The following is a 25,179-nucleotide window of genomic DNA, read 5'->3' on the forward strand; positions in this document are numbered from 1 at the left end:
CGGGCTCGGGCTCCTGTAGTTGGTGGGCTATTCCTATCCCTGAGCACTCCTGGAGTAGCCTGTTCAGTCAAGCCACTCAGTGCGCTCCTGTCCAGCTCCGTCCCTGTCACAGCCTGTGTCTCCGGTCGGATAACTGAGTTTAGCTGTCTTTTCTGTTGAGATCACAAAGAGGGAAAAATGGAGGCCATCAAGAAGAAGATGCAGATGCTGAAGCTGGATAAGGAGAACGCGATAGATCGCGCAGAGCAGGCCGAGGTTGACAAGAAAGGAGCAGAGGACAAATGCAAACTGGTATGGCGCGCAACAATTTACAGGCAGCTTGTCTCCCTAAAGTGTCGTCTTTCCACTTGTATTGTTAGACAGTTTCTCTCAGATCAAAATCTAGATGCATAACATTTCCTAAGAAATTGGTTACTTTTTTGAGCTGATCAAAAAAGTCAATAACCAAGTAAACTAGTTAAAAAATTAAAAAATAACAAGACGAAAATAACAAGAAAGAGAAGAAAATCTCATTGACTTCTTAGCAAGGTCCGAATTCAACTCGTTCTCTCAGGTAAGATTGTTCAGTGATGAGTTTAATCATTTAGACTTTGCCACCATGATGAGCAGCTGCAGGGCAGAGGGGGTTAAAAACTTCTTTGCTTTTTTTTATTAAATGGCTTGGAGAATTCATATGAATCAACATTAAAACAGTAAATAGTCGTAAACTTAATATTTTGTAAAGACTACAGAAGTGGATTTTGTTGATCAACTATACACAAGAAGAGTACTTTGAAGATTCTTTCACATCATGCTCAGAAAAAGGTGGTTCCACACATAAAACAACATGTCGTAAGCCCCACCCTGAAGCACAATCTGCTTTATCATCTGTTTTGTTCAAAAAGAGACCATCATTTACAAAATTAACATTGTATAATGTTAAAGACAATGTACAGCTAGCGCTGGGGACCGTACAGTAAAATAATGATAGTGTAGCTTGAATAAGAAGCAGGGCAATTTTCTTTTTGACTTCAAAACAATCACTTGTTTTTAAAGCCGCAGGAGTCCTCCTTTGCTGGCCAAAAGATACAATGAGGGTTTAAGTCACCTCCACATTGGCTTTACTCTTCAAAAGCTATGTCCATCTTATACAGTATATATATATTATATATTGTCTTTAGTTGCTGAAAACTTTCAGGTTTCCATTTGAAATATGTTGTAGTCTGAGTGCTGACAAATCACATTGGACAGATTTTGGTAACACGCTGGTAAACAGCATGCAGAGACTAAAAGTGACAGAGAGCATTGACCAAAATTAGATATCGGAACCATCTGCCCATCTAACCATCTATTTCTTATAAATCTAAACTTGAAATCCCCATCGACAAAAGTATTCAGACATATGATTTCACACTCACTACAAGCTTTTCAAACCTGCATTTAAGCAATTCGTCCCATTCTTCACAACATACCCTGTCAAGGTCATTGTATTGGATGGGAACTACCATCCACACATTTTTCCAGATAACTTCTATGGTGTCATTAGAGTCAGAATTCACTAACTATATTGAGTCTGGGTATTAGTCACTGTCACTGCTCTGGGTCATTGCTCTGAAAGGTGAACCATCACCTCTGTCTCAGGACATTAGGTTGGCACTCTGAAGCAGGTTTTTTTAAAGAACCACTTAGTATCTAAATGTTGTCCTTAAAGGGGCTTCAATCTATTACCCTTCTAAAAAAAACCTGATTGATGAAGTATTTAACTCTCAGGAGTACTTCTGAGACTATCCGTTTGACTCTTACGTTCCCTTTTCTGTCCACGGCCCCTACTGCTCAAAAACTCAGTTTGGCTTCACACTGAACAGTAGAAAAGAGTTGTTGTAGTTCAAACCTTGGGATAATGTGATACTAGTTTTTGTCAGACCAAGCATAACTACTTGGAGTTGAATACCTACTTATAATTACACATGTTAATATTATTACAGTTCTTACAGTGAGGGACAGCCTCTCCTTGCTGAGAGAGTGCAGCATGTAGTAAGCATGAATAATATTTTTATGCTTCCATCACAGCTGAGATTTTGTGTCTGACAGTACAGTCAGTGATTGATATTCCTGTCACAGTGCTGTTTTTGGTGATTTTGGCACCGTTCTCTTCTACTTCAGATTAGGTTCTACACGTTATCTATTCATCAGCAGTTGTGCGGGCTTCTTTGGACCGTCCTTTTGTGTGTTTTTGTATGGGTTTGTCTTCTGATTGTATGTTTTATTCATTGGGGCCTATAGATAACCCATTACTCCATAGGTACAGTAAACTCCTCATAATGAGTTGAAAATCCTGTCCTTGGGCAAAAGCTCTGATGCCCTGTGAACTGTAGCAGTGACCATTACTGCTTTCTTGCAAACATGGCCTTTAGTTTTTCAATGAATGTGTATGATGTGAGGCTGGTTATTTTCTCCACCTCAATATATATACCACTGTGTAGTCATCATCACCCTGTAGCTAGTTCCTGTTAAGTTTGCTCAGGGATAGAATGGGGCTACATTGATTTCTTCAGGTTGGGGCTTCCCCATTTGAGGCAGATGTTGCAAGACCCAACCGGTGTTCACCCCTCCAAGGCCAGTACAGCACATACCACACCTCTCCTTGCCCTTTTTTCCATCGCAAATGGTGAACAACAGCATCTAAGCTCTAAGTGAGCATATTTTTTCTATTTTAAAACATAATTTTCAGTGTGTTTGGATTGTTTCATAGACACACTACACACCATACTTGTGATCATATTTGAAAATCAAAATTGGTTAAGGTTTGTTCACACTTCTCCAGCAATTGGTGTCAGAGGTAACTTAGTACAAGGTTTTTGTATAAGACTTTAACCCCTGATTTGTCTCCCTAATCTCCAAACTACTAGTTTTTCTGTGAAAACACACATGAAGTGAGAATGGAAAAGATTAAACTCCATGCGCAAAGTACATGTATTAGTTATGGTAAATGGACTTGTACTTGTATAGCGCTTTTCTAGTCTAACTGACCACTCAAAGCGCTTCACTACATGCCGCATTCACCCCACTCACACACATTCATACAGCACGTCTTAAGATTAACTACGTGCTTTTTTCTAATCAGAAAATTTCTAATCATTCATACACACATTCATACCACAATGATACACTGGGAGGCAACGTGGGGTTCAGTGTCTTGCCCAAGGACGCTTCAACATGTAGCCCGGGGAAGCCAGAGTCGAACCACCGACCTTCCGATTGGTGGGCGACTGCTCTTCCTCCTGTATGTATGGCACGGTTGAAGCATCAATGAACCGTGTATGTTCTTGCTGAAGTTTGACTGAACTGTCTTTAGATTTGGTCTGCTCAGTCTGAGTCCATGTAGACCTTAAGTTTTCTGGGTTTCCCCAGAGCATTACCCCTCATCCCATCTTTACTTGAAGCAGGACTGCTCAATAGCCATATTCTAAGCTGTTTGGTTGCAGTTTAATTTTTCTCATTGTCTTTACCTAGATAGGTTCAAGCCGGATGCCTTCTCACATCAGCATATGCCCATAATAGCTAAATCCAGGCACACTGAAAATCTTTTCATTCTTGTTCAGCTAAAGCTTTCTTGCCCTGATTTTCTCCAACGTGGCATATATGTAGATTTTATGATCCCCTTCAGTCCGGCTTCATACTAAGTTATCTACAATGGTAGTGACACCCAGGTACCCCTCATAGACTTCATCTATTCTCTTCTTGAGCGCATCCTGTGCAGAGAAAATCCCAACGAGGAGTCACCTGACCTGAAATGCCATTTATGGCATCAAAAGTTATGTGACTGGATGATTCAATTATCCAATATTTATTATCGGATATCTACACATAGCATCTAATACACTTAAGTACTATGCTGGCTAGTCTTGGTGTTATGTTATGAAAGGAAGGAAGCTGGCAGTGAGGTCTCTGGATCGTGGATGAGCACACTGTAATAATTTGAGGAATCTCTCGCAAATGCAAAGTTTTGAGCATGCCTTAGGCAACTGTGGAAAGGATCGACTCCCTTTATGATGGAACTCATTCATTAAGAGCTTTATATGTGAGGAGAAGAATCTTAAAATCCATTCTGAATTTAACAGGGAGCCAATGAAGAGAAGCTAAAACTGGAGAAACATGATCTTAGAAACCAGTTTTATATGTGTGTCAAATGATAAATTCTGGTCAAAAAAATAATAATTACAAGATTCCTCCAGAAGCCAAGGAAATGTCATCCAGAGTAACTATATTGCTATATAGTTTCTTCCAGTAGCCCTGACGACAACAACTTAATTTTGTCTAAATTTAGAGTCATCCAGGTCTTTATGTTGTTTAGACATGCTTGTCATCTAAGCAATTAATTGGTTTCACACATTAGTATAGCTGAGTATCATCAACATAGAGGAGATCAGTGGTAACTTTCACCAGTGTTGTTTCTCTGAATCCTGACTGAAACTCAGCAAACTGATTATTTCTGTATAAATTATCTCAAAGTTGAGCTGCAAGTCAAGTTTTATGATACATTTGCACTGTATACACAAATAAGCAGCCCTTTAGTTTCTGCTATCATACACCATTGGGCAATGTAGGAACTTCTGTCTCGCCAGAAGCATCCTTGACAGAGCTGGAGATCAAACAACAGACCACAAAGTATTTTTGAGGAATATCTTCGTTCCAAACACGCACCAGGAGGAGAGAGGAGAAAAGAGAGGAGGCTTGCCAGAGACTAAGACATGAAAGAAGGTGTCAATTCCATATGTACAAATTGGGGAAAGTGATAAGAATAAAGTGAAACATGCACTTTTAGAAAAAACTGACTGTTTATGCATACCAATAATTTTGATTCATAACGCACTTTACATTTACAAAAAAATCTCGAAGTGCTACAGTGGGATAAAAACCAACTAATAAGATAAAAGCAGGGACATTAAAATGCAAATAAAATACACAAATAAAAGTAGTGAGTCCATTAAATGCAAAAAGAAACAGAAATAGGACAGAGCATTTAAAGGCAGATCATTAAAAACATTGGGTAAAAAGAAAGGTTTTCAGGCCTGTTTTAAAGTGTTTCACGGTCTGTGGAGCCCTCAGATGTGGAGTCAGAGCGTTCCACAGCCGAGGGGCAGTGCAGGAAAAAGGCCCGGTCTCCCATGGTGCAGGAGCGATTTCTGGAATGTGAAGAAGGTTGGTGTTGGAGGAACGGAGAGCGTGTGAAGGACAGTGACAAGTGAGAAGGTCTTTTAAATAAGATGGCACATTACCATGAAGGCAGTGGAAAGTGAGCATAGACATTTTGTAGGTGATCCGGGCAGGGACGGGAAGCCAGTGAAGAGATTGAAGAACAGGGGTGATATGTTCAGGTTTACGCACTTTTTACGCATACTTTTAGGCACTAGAGGCATTATTTTTAAAGTTGCTTGATAGAAGCAGGGGCAGAGTGGGAGTGAGATGAGTGAGAAGAACTTTAACCTCTTTACATGGGATGGCGAGGCTAATTTATTTGTAAAGCACAATTCGTACACAAGGCAATTCAAAGTGCTTTACGGCTACATAAAATGACAAGAAGGCAAATAAAATCATTCCAGAAACATAAAAAAATAATCAATTATTGATTAAATTAAAAGCGAAGAGTGCAGATAAAATACTTTCAGTTGTCATATGCACAGCTAACTGGAACTGTTTTCAGCCTGGATTTAAACATAGTCAGAGTTGAGGCCTGTCTCACATCTTCTGGAAGACTGTTCCAGATTTTAGGAGCAAAAAACTGAAACGCAGCCTCACCTGGTTTAGTCCTGACTCTGGGCACCAGCAGGAGACCCCTCCCTGAGGTTCTCAGAGTCCCAGTTGGTTCATACACGCTGTTGTGTAGCGACTATCTCTGGGGACTTTAGTCAGGCCTCCCTGCCCTCCACTCTGCACACTTTCACACAGTATGTGAAATGCTCCACCAGAGACAATAAAACCCCGGACCTGTATGCAAATGTCAAGGATGCATACAGCTTGACCTCTCAGCCAATGAAGACCATGGAGAAGATTGTACTCCGCCACCTTAAACCGCTGGTTAACAGTGCTCTGGACCCACTCCAGTTTCCGCACCAACCAGGGATTGGCGGTACTATCTGTACTGATCTGTTTGCTTCCCTCTCTGTCTCCTGGAACCACTGTGAGAGTCATCATTCTTTGCTTTTCTGGTGCTTTTCAGCCTCTCCTCCTTGAGGTGAAACTGGAAGGTGCTGGAGTAGACTGTGGCCTGTCTACATGGATAACAGATTATATCACAAACAGACCGCCGTATGTGAGGCTTCAAAACTGTGTCTGATGTGGTGGTGTGCAGCACGGGGCTCCTCAGGGCATGGTGCTCTTTCCTTTCCTATTTACTCTACACACACTCTATACACATCAGACCTCAGACACAACACCAATAGCTGTCACCTCCAAAAGTTCTGTGATGACACCGCCTTAGTTAGGTGTGTGTCACAGGGGGATAATCTGGAATACATGGAGGTCATCGCCAACTTTTTTGACTGGTGTGGACGTAACCACTTCCATGAAAGGCTAAGGCTCCAACAGTCTTATTGATGAACATCCAGGGAGTGGACATTGAGATTGTGGATAACTGCAGGTTCCTGGGTGTTCACCTTAACAATAAACTAGACTGGATCACCAACGTCTAGTTTAAGAAGGAAGCTCAGAGAGAGACAGGAAGAGACTGAACAAGCTGGTCAGGAGTGCCAGTTCTGTAATGGACTGTTCCCTGGATTCCATTAAGGAGGTGGGCGAGAGGAGGATGTTGGCTAAGCTAACATCTAACATGGACAACCCCTCTCACCCCCCGCACCACACTGTGGGGGCTCTAAGCAGCTCTGCAGGAGTTAACGCTTCTGCAGATCCTTCATCCCATCAGCCATTAGGGTCATCAACAACCACTGCTGACATAACACGGTGTCTGTAACACGGTTCTCTGCAATACAAATGTGCAATATGTTTATAACTATGACCTACAAATGTCATAGTTATTAAATAAATTTATTTATTTAATAAATGAATAAATAAAATGAATAAAGTGTTTTTCAATTTCTCCTATATTTCCTTACCTTACTTTTGTTTTAGAAAATATCATATATGAATATTTACTTTTGGAGATTGTTATTCTCTTCTAAATATTTTATTTATGTTATTCTTACTTACTTACTTTTTTTTTCTTCTTACAATTTTTAGATACATTGCTATTAACACTTGATGTTTTATTTTTCTTTTGGTCACCTGCGATCTTGTATCCTGCTGCTGCGACAAGAAAATTTCCCCACTGTGCGATGACTAAAGTTCCATCTTATTTTATCTTATCTTATTTTCAATGCTGAATACAATAAATAAAAATGACTTGACCTGAGGTTTCGCTTGTGCAGCTCCGCAGTGTATTTGACTAGATCAGGTATCACAGTATATTAATAGATATAAACCATTCGACTGTGCAACTGCCAAACATGTCATTGTTCCCAGTGGATTCCTGCTTGAAGCTATTACAATGCCTGCTCCATTACTTCTCTCTGCTGAGGAGCATTTAAGACTATCTATTTCTGTGTTGCCCCCAAAGACCCCCACCTTCTTTGAATTGACGCTGCTCTTTGACAGGGCTGCTAGTTTGGGAGTTACCATTATGACTGTAGGATTAGGAAAGCTCAGCTCTATTTATGAGTTAAAGGCCTTACATGGCTACAGGATGGGACAGGCTGTCAGAAGTGATATAGAAAGGACAATTGTTCTGGGGACATTCTCATCAGGCCAGCTCACTGTCATTTACAACTGCCTTTATATAGTCCTTGAAGCTCTAACAATCTTTGGAGATGAGTCATGACTAACAAAAGAACAAGTCTAAAATGAAAACAGCTGATCCTAACAAGAATTTCTCACAAGAATGTTTGGTAGGTGTATATTGTATAAAAGGGCTATCATTTCATACAAAAAGCACATTTCATGGCAGTATTCCATTTAGTCATTATTAAGTTATAAAGTGCTCACCTGCTGGGAATCAGAGATCTAATGTCATACAAAAATATACCTGAAATGTTTTTAGTTTTCTTGATCATTCATGTCAGTTTTCCACTCAAACAGTATGACATATAATTGACACATTTAACTCTAGAATATACTGGATGATGTACAAATGTACAGCACTTACTCTCTTGTTTTATAGTATGCAGTGTGATGCCCTTTCCTGTTCCTTGCTGTAGGCTATGTTTTCCATGTTTGTAATTTATTTCAGCTTCTTATTTCTTTTTGATGGTCTTGCTTCTCCTCCTGTTTCAGGCACTTTATTTCCTGCTTTTTTAAAAATGTCTTCACTATGTATCTATTTGTTTAGTGTGTCCCAAATTGAACACGACAAGTGGTGCGCTTAATGACCACTGCAACAGCTGTAAACAGCTGAGATTAGATCAGCTCATGTTTCTGACTGACTGAGAAAACTACCACTTATAGAATGGTGAAAATACATAAATGGTTATCGTTCAGGTTTTACAATTGGTTGTTGCCTTTTCAAAATATTTTGGCTAAACGTCTTTCTCAGAGCCTACATATAAAGTGAGGGGCAGGGCAGTATGTGGCACCCTTTGTTCCACAGACTATTTTCAAGGACGTAATGTTCCTTCAAACAGTGGTTCTCTTTATTTCCATTACAGTCTCAAGAACTGTGAGAAAGAATGACTAAGGTCTTTATGTTAACTATTTAAAAAAACCTGCACATCTTTCAATAGTATGCTTAGTCTACATCAGGTGCTTCTCTCTAACGGACAATCATCTTTCAAAGGATAAAAGAAGGCTGCACTCACCGATTTTAATGCAGTTTTAATGGTGCAAACTGAATGCAGACTAAGATCTCTGCTCTCTGCTCTCTCAAAGCTGCAGTACAACACAGTGGAGTTTCCAGCCCAGTTAGAGTGACAGTGAGAAATATTCAAATATTTGATATTGTAGTTCTCATGCTTGCTGCTCAGATGAAACTCATCACTCTATCTGCTCTAGTGCCATATGCAAGTTGAAGCAGTGTGATTGATTTATTGCAGTTATGAGGATGTTTTGTTGCTCTGAAGCTTTGTAATGTTTTCTAAGCTTTACATTTATTCAGCAAAATAATTGATTTTTGCAACTGTCAGATTATGATGATGACATGACTGCTGCAGATCTATTAAGTCCTTAGAAAATGCTAAATAACAAATTTGTTTATAAGTGACAATGGTAAAACCCTATCTCCATTAAGATTATTTGCTGCTTTTCCTAGCAAAATATGACTCTGAGGTACATTTATTTGGTAGAAAATTTGATCTACTGGCTCTGCAAAGTTGTGATTTTTCATTGTTCACATGTTTTTACTCTGTGTACTGTTGGTATATGTGGCTAATAGCTGGAAGAGGAGCTGCTGGGCCTGCAGAAGAAGCTCAAAGGAGTGGAAGATGAGCTGGACAAATACTCAGAGTCCCTGAAGGATGCCCAGGAGAAGCTGGAGCAGGCAGAAAAAAAGGCAACAGATGTAAGTGAAGACTATACTGCACAGAGGCAGCAATGTTGAAATGGGGATGAAAAAGTACTGTATCGTTATTGATAACTGTATTACCATTATTTTGAAATATTATCCGGAAGCTCTCCATAACAGTTGCCATGGAAACGCCGTGACGCCAGTGAAAAGCTTGGAGTTGCATCTTCACAGTATGGCGACTTTAAATTCCGTAGACGCTGTGCGAAGGAAAATTCAGACACTGCAGCGCGTGGCGTATGAGGCTGAGGACCGAACCGAACTTTTTCAGAGGGAGGCGGATGTAGAGAGGCAGGCCAGAGAGAGGGTATCCCAAACTTTTCGACTGGGGGGAAAAGGAAACTTGTGAAATGATTTTTAACTACTCTAAAGTGTGAAGGGTGAATCTTTAAAGCATCACGCATTTGACGCTATTTAAACATAAACAAAAGTCAATGTTGACGAGACTGACCCCGGAAGTGCGATTAGTACTGCAGCATGACCACACGATGACGCCACAAAACGGACTAAATTTTGGCTATAGTTTAATATATGTGTATTTAAAGTGTGCGTTTTTTATTCCAGCACCCCAGAGTTCGGGGTTTAGTTGTGGAATGTCTCAGCCTACGGTGATAAAGAGCAGCATCAGAGGCAGAACCGAACTGACCCATCTCAGTCTGCGTAGCGTACTGCCTGCTTCTTCACTTCGCACAACCCAAACCAGTAACTTTTGAATGTATAAAGAGCGCTGTTTGTGTCTTAGTGGGGCGACTTTCTGATTGTACAACAAAGTGCTGTTACTGTCGTGAGGCCTGTTCACTTCTTTCCGCTGCGTGTCACCATGGCAACTCACGCTGAAAACCTAAACCTGCTCCGGGAAAGCCATGTTCAAAATAAACGTCACCAGTTATGTAGTATCATAAATTAGAATTTAAAATTTAAAATCACGATTGAAGTATAAACTATTTATAGCTGTTTTCTCAGATAGTATTTCATACTTTCCAGTTTGTATTTAAATATGTCTGGATGCTCACTTCCTAAGCCATCCAATTCAAAAATGTTTTAAGAAAAAAAATCTCTCATAAATTCTAAACACTTTTGAAACATTCTATTGCTTTTGTGATATGGAAAATGAAGTGAGAGAAATTTTTTGCCGTGACTAGTTTGATTTGTCTCTATGATTGTTCTTTATTAGTTTCTAATCTGTTGGCTATTAGGCCACAGTATATGTATTTAAATGTTCTTTTTAGCTGTTCCACGTGAGAAATATGTGAGCTGGGTTTTTTTGTTGTTGTTGTTGATCAGACCCACTTGTCCACAGATTAGAGAGGTTCAGCTCTGAAACTATACCTTTAGGGAGTGAAAATCACAAGCTATATGGAATGGACACATAAATAATGACATCTAGTGATAGAATGAATGCATGAACATAGAGAGGGTTGTAGAGGGGAGCGGGGTGCTCAGTGCATCAGCACTGATCCCTAAAATGTGCTTGATTTTTTGTGTATAAATTAGATTAGCTAAATCTGAATTGAACATAAGCTTGTAATGTGATTAAATCTTGTATGTCTGGTGTGTCTCCGCCACATTGAGGGTTGTCACATGTATAAATGAATAGCACCTTTTCACCTCAGCTAGTTTATACTAAGAAAATTACAATGCTTTTTTCTGTCATACCTTACTTACACGCCAATGAGCACTTCAGAGTCAGGGTAGCCTGTTCAACAGAACAGACTAACATTTGAACCATGATTGCTCCATAATGAGATGTGTGTGTGTGTGTGTGTGTACAGGCTGAGGCAGAGGTGGCATCTCTGAACAGGCGCATCCAGCTCGTGGAGGAGGAATTGGACCGAGCTCAGGAGAGACTGGCAACTGCTCTGCAGAAGCTGGAAGAAGCTGAGAAAGCTGCAGATGAGAGCGAGAGGTGAAGAGCATTATGTTAATCTGTTTCCACCATCATGCATCAAAGTTCGTATGAGATTCTTGTCCTACAAAAAGTTGCAAGAGATGATTGCCTTTGATGGAATTTTGGCAGTTCACAAGAACTTCTTTTAGACAAGTTGCTATTGAGCTGAATTTGAAACAAAATTGTTGTTAAATAAGACACTTATAGATTAATTTCTTTAAGGTCATACATAACTCTTTAGATAGTTGCTGCAATAGAACACCAAAGAGAACATCAGGCCCTAGTCTATTATTTGTAATTAACATTGCAGTTAGTCATTTCAGTTCCTATTACGGTTCTTTGTCTCATGTTCAATTAAATTCAATTCAGTTTTATTTATATAGCGCCAAATTACAACAATTGTCATTTCAAGGCACTTAAATAATATAGTGCAATCCAAGCCAATTGGAATTCAATTCATTGTAATAATAATCCAATGAAATCCAATTAATTGATTTAGAAATAATCCAATTCATTAATGTAGAGCCAATTCAAAAATAATATCCTAGCTAAGGAAACCAACAGATTGCACAGAAACTTGTCTTCAGTCCAATCTCCCGTCCTGAGCGTGCCTGTGGCGACTGTGGAAAGGAACGACTCCCTTTTAACAGGAAGAAACCTCTGGCAGAACCAGACTCAGGAAGGGTGGCCATCCGCCTCGACCAGCTGGGGTTTGAGAAGACAGAAAAGAGGGAAAAGAGGGGGGGGAAACACCATAACATAACATAATATCATTTAAGAAATTAAACAGGGGGAAAAAGAGAGCAAAGTGAGGAAAGGTGTGACAGATGAGGTCCCCCAGCAGTCTAAGCCTATAGCAGCTTAACTATGGGATGTTTCAGGATCACCTGAGCCATCCCTAACTATAAGCTTTATCGAAAAGGAAAGTTTTAAGCCTAATCTTAAAAGTGGAAAGGGTGTCTGCTTCCCGGACATTTACTGGCAGCTTATTCCACAAGAGAGGGGCCTGATAACTGAAGGCTCTGCCTCCCATTCTACTTTTAGAAACTCTGGGAACAACAAGTAAACCTGCAGTTTGGGAGCGAAGTGCTCTGTTGGGAAAATATCTTACAATGAGATCTTTAAGATATGATGGAGCTCGGTCATTAAGAGCTTTATATGTGAGAAGAAGAATCTTAAATTCTATTCTGAATTTAACAGGGAGCCAATGAAGAGAAGCTAAAACTGGAGAAACATGATCTCTCCTGTTAGTTTTCATCAGAACTCTGGCTGCAGCATTTTGGATCAGCTGGAGGCTTTTCAGAGAATATGTGGGACAGCCCAATAATAAGGAATTACAGTAGTCCAATCTTGAAGTAACAAATGCATGAACTAGTTTCTCTGCATCACCTTGAGACAGGATGTTCCTGATTTTAGCAATATTACGAAGGTGAAAGAAGGCAGTCCTAGAAACCTGTTTTATATGAGCGTCAAATTATAAATTCTGGTTAAAAATAACTCCAAGGTTCCTCACTGTTGAACTAGAAGCCAAGGAAATACCATCTAGAGTAACTATATAACTAGACAATTTCTCCCTGAAGCGCTCAGGTCCAAAGAGAACAACTTCAGTTTTGTCTGAATTTAGAAGCAGACAGGTCTTTATGTCTTTAAGACAGGCTTGTAGTCTGACCAACCTATTGGTTTAATCTGGTTTCATAAACTCTAAAGCCTGAAGGACTCTAAAGGACAAGCACAAACACAAGTCCGCTATCAGAGGCTAAGAGGAGATCATTGGTAACTTTCACCAGTGCTGTTTCTGTGCTATGATGCACTCTGAATCCTGACTGAAACTCTTCAAACAGATTATTTCTGTGTAAATGATCACAAAGTTGAACTGCAACTATTTTTTCAAGAACTTTAGACAAAAAAGGGAGATTGGATGTAGGTCGATAATTAGCCAACACTTCTGAATCAAGAGTAGGTCTTTTAAGTAAAGGTTTAATTACAGCAACCTTAAAAGCCTGAGGTACATATCCTATCAACAAAGACAGATTGATCAAATCCAATATGGAAGTGTCAATTAAGGGGGAAACCTCCTTGAACAGTCTGGTTGGGATTGGGTCTAATATACAAGTTGATGGTTTAGAAGAGACTTGCTGTTGTTAGCTCAGAGAGATCAACTGGGCAGAAGCTGTCTAAATACAATTCAGGTTCCAAAGATACTTCTAAAGCTGCTCTACTTGATGATACATCAGTGATAATAGTGGGAAGGATTCCATTAATCTTCTCTCTGATAGAAACAATTTTATTGATGAAGAATCTCATGAAATCATCACTGCTGAGAGTTAAAGGAATACATGGCTCAACAGAGCTCGGACTCTTTGTCAGTCTGGCTACAGCGCTGAAGAGAAACCTGGGATTGTTCTTATTCTCTTCTATCAATGATGAATAATAAGCAGTTCTAGCTTTATGTCAGGAAAATTCTCTTAAAATTAGGCTCAGAGTCGCTGGATATGATTAACACAAAACATTTATTTCTTGCAAGAAAGAGACAAGTCCGCACAACCTGTCAGGAAGCTGGCTCAAAGTTGTCTGACTAACAAAATGGTACTATTACTATTTATATTGTTTATGTTTGCTGGCCACACAATGTTAGGGGAAAAGGCATTACTAGCCATTTAATGTTATGGGAAGACGAGTTCAGACAGGGTTTCCTGCGCAGTTGTGGGTAGTGACCGAAAGAACGAGATCGCGAATACAAGCGGCCGAAATGGGTTTCCTCCGCAGGGTGTCTGGGCTCTCCCTTAGAGATAGGGTGAGAAGCTCAGTCATCCGGGAGGGGCTCGGAGTAGAACCGCTGCTCCTCCGCATTGAGAGGAGTCAGATGAGGTGGCTCGGGCATCTGGTTAGGATGCCTCCCTGGGGAGGTGTTCCGGGCCCGTCCCACTGGGAGGAGACCCCTGGGAGAGGACACGTTGGAGAGACTATGTCTCTCGGCTGGCCTGGGAACGCCTCGGGGTCCCCCCGGAAGAGCTGGAGGAAGTGGCCGTGGACAGGGACGTCTGGGTTTCTCTGTTAAAGCTGCTGCCCCCGCGACCTGACGCCCAGATATGCGGTAGATGATGGATGGAGTTCAGACAGTCAAAACAATTTTGCTTGCTACATAGTATTATGAGAACCAAAAGACACGTTATTAAACTATCTTTCCAGACTAATTGAGACTCTTTTAAATTAGAGGAACGCCACTGTCTCTCCAGCTTTCTTGAAGTCTGCTTTAACGCACGCAGCTGTGAATTATACCAAGGAGCCAACCTCTTCTGACTGATTACCTTCCTTTTCAGAGGGGCAACATTGTCCAGTGTTGTACGCATTGAAGCTATAGTGCTGTCAACAAGAGAGTCAAGTTCTACTGGAGTAAAATTTAGGTAGCCGTCCTCTGTCATATCTGCACATGGCAGTGAAGAAAAGGATGATGAAATCAACTCTTTAAATCTGGTTACAGCATTCTCTGACAGACACATTCTATATGTAGAATTCTTCTCAGAAGCTGTATAATCAATTAATGTAAATTCAAAAGTTATTAAAAAATGGTCAGACAAGACAGGATTATGAGGGAACACTGTTACTGTTCACTCTCAATGCCATAAGTCAGCACAAGGTCAAGGATATGATTAAGGCAGTGAGTAGGTCTGTGGACACTTTGAGAAAATCCAATAGAGTCTAATATAGAATTAAAGTTAATATTTAGGCTGTCATTTTCAACATCTACATGAATATTAAAGTCACCCACTACAATGACTTTATCTGTACTCAGCACTAACTGGGATAAAAACTCTGAGAATTCAGACAGAAACTCAGAATAAGGGCCAGGTGGACGATACACAACAACAAACACAAGAGGTTTTTGTGATTTCCACTTTGGGAAAAACTGAGAATCAGAGACTCATAAGAGCTAAAACTAATCTTGGGTCTAGGACTGATTAGTAACCCTGATCTGAAGATAGCTGCCACTCCTCCTCCTCTGCCTGTGGTTCTAGGAACATGAATATTTAAATAGTCAGAGGGAGTTGATTCATTAATGCTAACATGATCCTCCTGCTGCAGCCAGGTTTCTGTAAGACAAAATATATCAATATGATGATCACAGATCAAATCATTCACTAACAGAGACTTCGAAGGGAGAGATCTAATATTCAGCAAACCACATTTAATAGTTTGATGTTTTTGTTCAGTTAAAGTTTTTGTTTAAAATTTTTTTTGCACAAGAGGATTTGCTCCTTTTGTGTTTTTTGATTGAGGGGGGGGCAGCATCAGGTGGGAAGCCGCAGAGAAGTGTGTAAGACTACAACTCTGCATCCTGGTCTCAACCCCGAGTTGTCATGTTTTTGGATGACTAATAAATTCCTCCATATCTCTGGAAATGAGAGCCGCTCCTTCCAAAGTGGGATGGATGCCGTCTCTCCTCATCAGACCAGGTTTTCTCCAGAAAGATTGCCAATTATCTATGTAGCCCACGTTGTTTGCTGGACACCATCTAGACAACCAGCGATTGAATGAGGACATGCGGCTAAACATGTCATCACTGGTCAGATTTGGCAGGGGTCCAGAGAAAACTACGGAGTCCAACATTGGGCCTCATGCTACAACAATTCGTACGAACGGATTTGTTCTTAAATTGTTCGTATGAGCAATTTAAGAGAACTTCATTCAATTTTTTCGTATTTTGACGAACAGAACTTACGAGTGATCCAAACCTGTTGTTGGAATCATGTAAAATAGTCCACTGTTATTCGAAGCAAGTTTGCTTGACTAATGGGTTGTATATTTAATTACTTTGAAGCAATCATAAATATATACATTATACCCCATAATTATGCTGACATTATTCTGTTTGACTTAAATTATGCACTAATTGAAGGTTAATTTGGCTCAGTACATAACAAGGTCAATGGGAAGTGTAACCAGCGGCTGACTTGCTACTTTTGGATGTCTTAGCGCATCAGGCTCTTGGCAGAGAGTGTTTGTTCCGAGACCCTGTAGATATCCTTGCGGAGACAGACGAATGGCTGACATCACGATTTAGATTGCCAAGGACTGTGCTGAAAATAAAATATGCAGCTTGCTAGAGCCACAACTCCAGAGAGAAACACATTGATCAAGCCCATTTCCACCACACATCCAGGTCCTCACCACCCTTGGATTTTATGGCCAAGGGAACCTTTCAGAGGGAGATTGGAGACAGATCAGGTGTGTCCCAGTCTTCTGTGAGTCATGCACTCCCCTTGGTCATTAAAGCTCTCATCAGTTTGTCACCCATGGTACATCAAATTCCCATCCACCGCTGTCCAACCAGTACAAATTAAGAGGGACTTTCATGCCATGGCTGGACGGCCAAACATAATCGGAGCAATAGACTGAACACATATATGCATCAAAGCACCTGTGCAGTTGTGGAGCTTTAAGAACAAACTTGTACGAGTGGTTCTTGCACAAGGCTGTCAGGAACCTCGGGAACTCAGGACACAAACGCAGGGACTTTTCAGATGCAAAGAGTGTTTATTAACACAGCACAGGCAAGGAAGGATCTCCAAGCAGAGCAAATTAACAGACTGTGAAAACCTAAGCGCTCTCCTCAGTAACTATAGCAGAGGAGGAGCGCAGCTATGAAAGTTACAAACATAAAACTCTCCATGCTGGGAGGAAAACAGAAACACTATGAACAGTTTAACAAAACAAAGACACGCTCTCCTAACGAGGTGGATTTAAACAGAGGACGCACTCGAAAAACAGAGGCACTATGAAACTTTTATTATAAACTTAAAGCTCTCCTTTAACGGAGGCGACTATGAAAGGTTGCAACGAAAAATCTCTCCTTGAAAACGGAGGAACAAACAAGGCTAAGAAACTTACCATATTGAATAAATAAACTATGACTAAGAACAAGAATAAATTACAAAACAAGATAGCTCTGCAGGAGGATCGCTCACTGCAGGCTCGTGGAACTATGACTGTGACAAACTATGGCTCAAGAAGCTGGTACTGAAGCTCATGAGACGAGACAACGTACTGGCACAAGACAAGGGAAACGCAGACTATTTGAACACATGAGGGATCAAGAGGAACAGGTGGAAACACTTGGGAATCAGGGAAGACAATGAGACGCCTGACACGGGAGGAAGGGCAAGATACCTGAAACGAGAGGGGAAGTCAGGGATTTTTCAAAATAAAACAGGAAATGATGAGACAAGACATGAAACACAACGTAAATCGTGACAGAGGCCCAATGACGCTAAGCATACTGCTGAAACAACACTCGGGTGATTTAAGAGAGATCACGTTTAATGTGATGGAATTGCCTTGTCCAAGCCCAGACTTTAATCCAATTGAGAATCAGTACAGATTGCTGAACAACTGCAGAGCCCATCAAATTTGAAGAAGCTGGAGCAGTTTTGTTCTGAAGATTTGACAAAAATATTAGTGTCTAGATATGGCAAGGTCATACAGACAGAAATCAGGATTGCTATAATTTACATTTTGAGTCATTTACCTAAGTGTTTCAAAGATCATCAGGTACTTGTTCAGTTATGTTGTCCTTAGGATATACTCACTTTTTCACATAACCAGAAAATCTCAACTTTCTGTGTACTAAAAGTTCAATAAAACTACAGTTGTCTGTCTATTTATTATCATCCTCTGTCAGTGTTTTTTTTGTCAGTGTAGGTACAGTTTTATTAGTTCAGTTGTAATTGTTATCAATTTAAAGTCAGTCCCACACTTTCATTAATGCAACCAACTGCATCTTTGCTTAGACCCTCAATACTTTTTTGAAAAGTCACATCTTCAATTTTCCAGTTTGTAACGGTTTAAAATTCATATTATCACAGTCATCCCATCAGAGTTATTGTCTCAGTTTGATAAAGCTCCTTCACAACCATTCAAGAATTTGATGTAGGTAGTAAATCACAAACATATATTTATATTATATAGTAAACTTCTTACTTCTGTTCTATCATTCAGAGGAATGAAGGTCATAGAGAACAGAGCATCAAAAGATGAAGAGAAAATGGAGATCCAGGAGATGCAACTAAAGGAGGCAAAACACATTGCTGAGGAGGCCGACCGCAAATATGAGGAGGTGAGGGATCACTGCTTTTTCCATGGTCATGTCGTAACATCTTTGACTGAAAACTAAAATTGCACACATATTCTATTCAGATCTTAATATCTATTTTACAGCTTACACATTTCAAAGTTCCAATCCTGTGTTTCAGTATTAATTGGTTAAGTATTTACACTTAAGTATTTTAACAGATAAACTTATCAAGACAAAGAATGTAGTTGCAGACCGATTTTACCTTTGCCGATCTCTCCTAGGACCTCATTTACACAACTAGCCTCATTCACCAATATCTTCTTAAAGGGGAACCTTAAACCTAGACCATATTTCTGGCATGAAATGCGTTTATCTACTCACCGAGAACCGTTTGGCGAAAGTCAGCGTCCTTCAGAAGCTATTTAGATAACTCGCGCTCGTTATATATATCTATATAACGGAGTTCTATTCAATTCAATTCAGTTTTATTTATATTGCGCCAAATTATAACAATTGTCATCTCAAGGTACTTAAATAATATAGTCCAATTCAAGCCAATTGGAATTCAATTCATTGTAATCATAATCCAATTAAATCCAATTAATTAATTTCAAAATAATCAAATTAATTCGTATAGAGCCAATTCAAAAAAAATATTTCCAAGCTAAGGAAGCCAACAGATTGCATCGAAACTTGTCTTCAGTCCAATCTCCCGTCCTGAGCGTTTCTGTGGCGACTGTGGAAAGGAACGACTCCCTTTTAACAGGAAGAAACCTCTGGCAGAACCAGACTCAGGAAGGGTGGCCATCCGCCTCCACCAGCTGGGGTTTGAGAAGACAGAAAAGAGGGAAAAGAGGGGGGAAAAACACCATAACGCCATTCAAAGGATACCTGTTGGAACAGGGAAACAAGTTAATAACCACAATAATGTGACATGTACATAAAATAATTTCAGAAATTAAACAGGGGGAAAAAGAGAGCAAAGTGAGGAAAGGTGTGACAGATGAGGTCCCCCAGCAGTCTAAGCCTATAGCAGCTTAACTATGGGATGTTTCAGGATCACCTGAGCCATCCCTAACTATAAGCTTTATCAAAAAGGAAAGTTTTAAGGCTAATCTTAAAAGTGGAAAGGGTGTCTGCTTCCCGGAAATTTACTGGCAGCTTATTCCAAAAGAGATAACTGATAACTGAAGGCTCTACCTCCCATTCTACTTTTAGAAACTCTGGGAACAACAAGTAAACCTGCAGTTTGGGAGCGAAGTGCTCTGTTAGGAAAATATCTTACAATGAGATCTTTAAGATATGATGGAGCTCGGTCATTAAGAGCTTTATATGTGAAGAGAAGAATCTTAAATTCTATTCTGAATTTAACTGGGAGTCAATGAAGAGAAGCTAAAACTGGAGAAACATCTCTACTGTTAGTTAGAGTAACTATATAACTAGACAATTTCTCCCTGAAGCGCTCAGGTCCAAAGAGAACAACTTCAGTTTTGTCTGAATTTAAAAGCAGACAGTTCTGAGTCATCCAGGTCTTTATGTCTTTAAGACAGGCTTGTAGTCTGACCAACCTATTGGTTTCATCTGGTTTCATAGTTCTGATGAGAACTAACAGGAGATATCATGTTTCTCCAGTTTTAGCTTCTCTTCATTGGCTCCCTGTTAAATTCAGAATAGAATTTAAGATTCTTCTCTTCACATATAAAGCTCTTAATGACCGAGCTCCATCATATCTTAAAGATCTCATTGTAAGATATTTTCCTAACAGAGCACTTCGCTCCCAAATTGCAGGTTTACTTGTTCTTCCCAGAGTTTCTAAAAGTAGAATGGGAGGCAGAGCCTTCAGTTATCAGGCCCCTCTCTTGTGGAATAAGCTGCCAGTAAATGTCCGGGAAGCAGACACCCTTTCCACTTTTAAGATTAGGCTTAAAACTTTCCTTTCTGATAAAGCTTATAGTTAGGGATGGCTCAGGTGAGCCTGAAACATCCCATAGTTAAGATGCTATAGGCTTAGACTGCTGGGGGACCTCATCTGTCACACCTTTCCTCACTTTGCTCTCTTTTTCCCCCTGTTTAATTTCTCAAATGATATTATGTACATGTGACATTATTGTGGTTATTAACTTGTGTTTCCCTGTTCCAACAGATATCCTTTGAATGGTGTTATGGTGTTTTTCCCCCCTCTTTCCCCTCTTTTCAGTCTTCTCAAACCCCAGCTGGTCGAGGCGGATGGCCACCCTTCCTGAGTCTGGTTCTGCCAGAGGTTTCTTCCTGTTAAAAGGGAGTCGTTCCTTTCCACAGTCGCCACAGGCACGCTCAGGACGGGAGATTGGACTGAAGACACGTTTCGGTGCAATCTGTTGGCTTCCTTAGCTAGGATATTAATTTTTGAATTGGCTCTATATGAATTAATTGGATTATGATTACAATTAATTGAATTCCAATTGGCTTGAATTGGACTATATTACTTAAGTGCCGTGAGATGACAATTGTCGTAATCTGGCGCTATATAAATAAAATTGAATTGAATTGAATAGATAAGTACAGCTGAGTATCATCAGCATAACAATGGAAATTTATGCCATGTTGTCTAATAATGTTACCTAATGGAAGCATGTGTAAAGTAAAAAGAATCTGTCCAAGCACAGAACCCTGAGGAACTCCATGACATACTCCAATATGTGAGGAAGATTCTTCATTTACAAGAACAAACTGGAATCTATCAGATAAATATGACTTAAACCAGCCTAATGCAGTTCCTTTAATCCCAATAACATCTTCAAGTCTCTGTAACAGAATGCTGTGATCGATCGTATCAAATGCAGCACTGAGATCCAACAGGACAAGCACAGAAACAAGTCCGCTATCAGAGGCTAAGAGGAGATCATTGGTAACTTTCACCAGTGTTGTTTCTGTGCTATGATGCACTCTGAATCCTGACTCTTCAAACTGATTATTTCTATGTGAATGATCACAAAGTTAAGCTGCAACTATTTTTTCAAGAACTTTAGGTTTAATTACAGCAACCTTAAAAGAGTTGATTAAGTTGTGATTAAGCTTAATATGTGAATCTCTGCAGGTGGCACGTAAACTGGTGATTCTGGAGGGCGATCTGGAACGTTCAGAGGAGCGTGCTGAGGTGGCTGAAGCGTAAGTTCATATCTGCAAAATAAAAATTCACACCAGCATAAGAGTTACTGTGCCATATTCATGTTATCATTGTAGAAATAATGTGGTCACAATTATGACAACATAAGAACACCAATTCACAAATTCTGTCATTGAATATCTTGCTTAACAATGTAACATGATACTCTAGTGTGTACCATTTATATGAATTTATTGGCAATAGTGTGTTTTCATTAATGAGGCATCATATGGAAATAAGAGTCACTGTTTGTATTATCTTAGAGAGAGCCATTTCTATGTAAGCGTAAGCCATTTTGCACCACCAAGTTTCTACAGTTACCCAGAAAACTGAACAGTGGTTCCACAAATGGCCTTTTGCAAAATTTAGTGATCACTGTTGTTTCTACTCGGGAGGGTTAAAGAGGTGAGTATTCAGCTGGTTGCAATTTGCAATTCTGCCACTAGCTGTCTCTATCACACACACTGCTACTTTAAAAGTAATTTGTGATTAAATTAACAGTAACATTAGATTCAGGCAACACTCATGAGGTGAAAATAGAATCTACAGATTTAATTTTTTTCTGGCATAGAATACAAACTAACCTGGAAATTCTTAGATGTTACAATCTGCTCTTAGTGTTTTTGCATTTAAATTACATAAATTATGAGTTTTTAGTAAATAACACATTTTTGCATTAGAGCAAAGTATGCCTGTATTTAAGCATCACATAGCACTGTACACAGTAAAAGCTAATCGAGTTGACCAAATGCATTAATCATGTACACCTCAATGTGTTGTGCTGTGTGTTTTTCTATAATGCATCATTAATGCATGCCTGCACTACATGTGCTTGAGACTGCGTGTTGTTTTATGGCCCATTCATGCACCCACTTCCAACACCACCACTACCAACATACTGGACTAACCCTTTCAGGCGTGTGAGGGAGCTTGAGGAGGAGCTAGGAATAATGGACCAGAATTTGAAGTCAATGATGTGCGGCGAGGAAGAGGTACTTGATGTATTCTTTACTAATTGCACTCTTCTGACTTGCAGCCTCTCAACTTCTACCTGTTTTCTGTTTAACCTGCACAACTTTTCTTTGACATCGTCCTTCAAGCATCAGTTATTAATTTGGTCTGGTGATATTCCATTTTGTTGATCTTTCTTTTTTGTTTTTATTTCTACTTTACTTTCTTCATGAAAAGATGAGAACCAATAATGAATCATACATGATAGGTTCCATTGAAGTCTAAGTAAAAACAGAGCTGCATATGCTGGCCAACAAGCAATACTGGAATCTGAAGATTATGCAGTCAGATGGTCTTTGAACATCACTACCCCATATAACCATAGCATCCTGTGTTTGATTCCACTGATCCATCCATGCCCTGACACTTATCTGAAGTTGGTTAACTCTGGCAACTCTTCGGTAGGATCCCAGGGTATAATCAGATAATGCTTAATCTTGTATACGCTTTATTCTAACTTTACTTTGATGAGTCTATCCCTTGGTCCTCTAAGAAAACACATTTCTTCTGGTTCTCTTTGTAAGCTCATTATCTTGATCACTATCCAAAACCCCCCATGTGCTTAGTGACTGGATCTGTTTGTCACGATGGTCCGTCGACCTGTTCAGGATGTACCTTTTGCTCTCTATTGAAGGTAGCTGGGATAGGCTTCACTTTGAAAACTTGACTTTTGTAGGTATCAATGGGCTTTCACCTGAGAACCAAAAGCAGAATAAAAGGAAGATCTTGAGTGTGATAAACGTTATTGGTTTCTATATTTTCATGGAATTTAATGAAAACAAATGTATGTAACAGACTTTATTTTTGATTGATTATAGCTAATCCACCATCAGCCCTGATTAATTCCATACTGCTTGTTCTTTTACTAAATTTTTTCTTTAAATTCACCCTGGTATTTTTGCTGAACCCTGTGTTGGCTGTTTGACTCAGATTAGGACGTAACTGATACCAATTTGGGCAAGACCAACATTAAAATGTTTCAGAAACATTTGGAGTGGCCCTTCAAACAGTTTTGTGGTTTGATTTATTCTCCTGCCCTACTTTTCAAATTACTACTTTTCCTTCTTTTTGCTTCTCTTCTTTCTTACATTGCTTAGTAAATCAGGTGACCTTGAAGAAGAATTGAAAAATGTCACCAACAACCTGAAGTCGCTGGAAGCCCAGGCTGAGAAGGTACAGCTAGAGCTGTGAGAGATTTAGGACTTTGGAGTAGCCAGTCAGGCTGTAAATGTGATGTCCATACTAACGCATAATATATAATCTGTGAAAAAATGCACAAAGATACACAGTTTTGAAAAACTCATGTCCATTCAATACAGAACATGAGATCCAAATGAATCTACTATAGTGATGCCAAGACATAAAAAACTACAGACAAAAAATGGCACTTTCTTTTAAGTCATCTTTCTTTGGATGCCACTGTAGAATTGGGATTGAATACATTTAATTTACATTTAAAATATTTTGCATGTAATGTTTTCTTATCCATATTGGCATGAATGATGCTGTAACTATTGTTGAACTCGAACCTAAAGTCAGATTAAAGCAGATATAAATATATTTGTCACATCTCATATGTAAGTTTGTCATGTCTCAGGAAAAAAAAAAAAAAAAAAAAAAATATATATATATATATATATATATATATATATATATGTATATATATATATATATATATATATATATATATTTTACATATATATATTCCAATACAAGTCAGTGTTAATCCCAGCTGTCTCTCTTCTAAAATATGAAAAAAGAGTATTCTCTAACACCTCTGCTCTGTCCAAAATCAGTCCACTCAGCATTCACTACCATAGTTATTTCTAAAACCATGGTTCCCTGAGTAGCTTCACAGCATGGAGTTCTGAAGCTGACAAAATGTTGACAAAATGAATCCTTGGTGTGTAATCACTTCAGTAAGTACATGCAGTCCTATTACAACTGTGATACAATATTGTTAATTTGACCCCTCAGTCTAACAAAAATTGAACCAGATTCTCTAAACCAGATCTGTGGTGGTTCTGCATTTCAACTACATTTCTCACAAAATGAATCCAGTTTTTCTTGTTCTCACTATTCCCCTGTAATTTAAGTAAATGGCCTAAATTTCGCAAATTCTTGCATCCATTGAAAGTGCATTTCATTGCATGATAGCAGACCTATTTATAACCTTCCAGTGTTTTGGCTGGATGGACTTTTGCTCACCCTAAATACTCAATTATACTGTGAAATTGCTCAAAACACATCAATGTCATAAATGTTATCAATCTGTTAAAATGTTTTAAACAACTATTTCTAACACACAGAACTTTTGTCTATGCAAATCTCTGATTTATCCTTACTCAGAATTACATTACTACTGGAGGAAAAATAATGCCAAGTTAAATGTATTGTATTTATCCTAAATATTTTAACACCTAAATATCAAACTTGCTTCTTAAACGTTTACCTAATCTCCCTTTAACGCAAATAATGGATTTGCCATTCTTGTATGAAGTATCCCTGTCATCCCTTTAAAGCTAAAGTTGGAAATG

General features: G+C 39.3%; 1 protein-coding gene across 1 annotated transcript in view; it reads left to right on the plus strand.

Annotated features, from left to right (window-relative positions):
- Positions 1-25,179, plus strand: part of tpm2 (tropomyosin 2 (beta)) — a 33,285-nt gene continuing 8,106 nt past the window's right edge. The window contains exons 1-6 of the mRNA XM_072372421.1: positions 1-291; positions 9,398-9,523; positions 11,299-11,432; positions 18,411-18,528; positions 21,563-21,633; positions 23,740-23,815. Of these exons, the coding sequence (XP_072228522.1) occupies positions 178-291; positions 9,398-9,523; positions 11,299-11,432; positions 18,411-18,528; positions 21,563-21,633; positions 23,740-23,815 (639 nt within the window). The 5' untranslated portion in view covers positions 1-177. The remainder of the gene's footprint in view (positions 292-9,397; positions 9,524-11,298; positions 11,433-18,410; positions 18,529-21,562; positions 21,634-23,739; positions 23,816-25,179) is intronic.

This window comes from Leuresthes tenuis, unplaced genomic scaffold (assembly GCF_036924035.1).
Source record: "Leuresthes tenuis unplaced genomic scaffold, fLeuTen1.0.hap1 SCAF_19, whole genome shotgun sequence".
In the NCBI taxonomy this organism is placed as follows: Eukaryota; Metazoa; Chordata; class Actinopteri; order Atheriniformes; family Atherinopsidae; genus Leuresthes; species Leuresthes tenuis.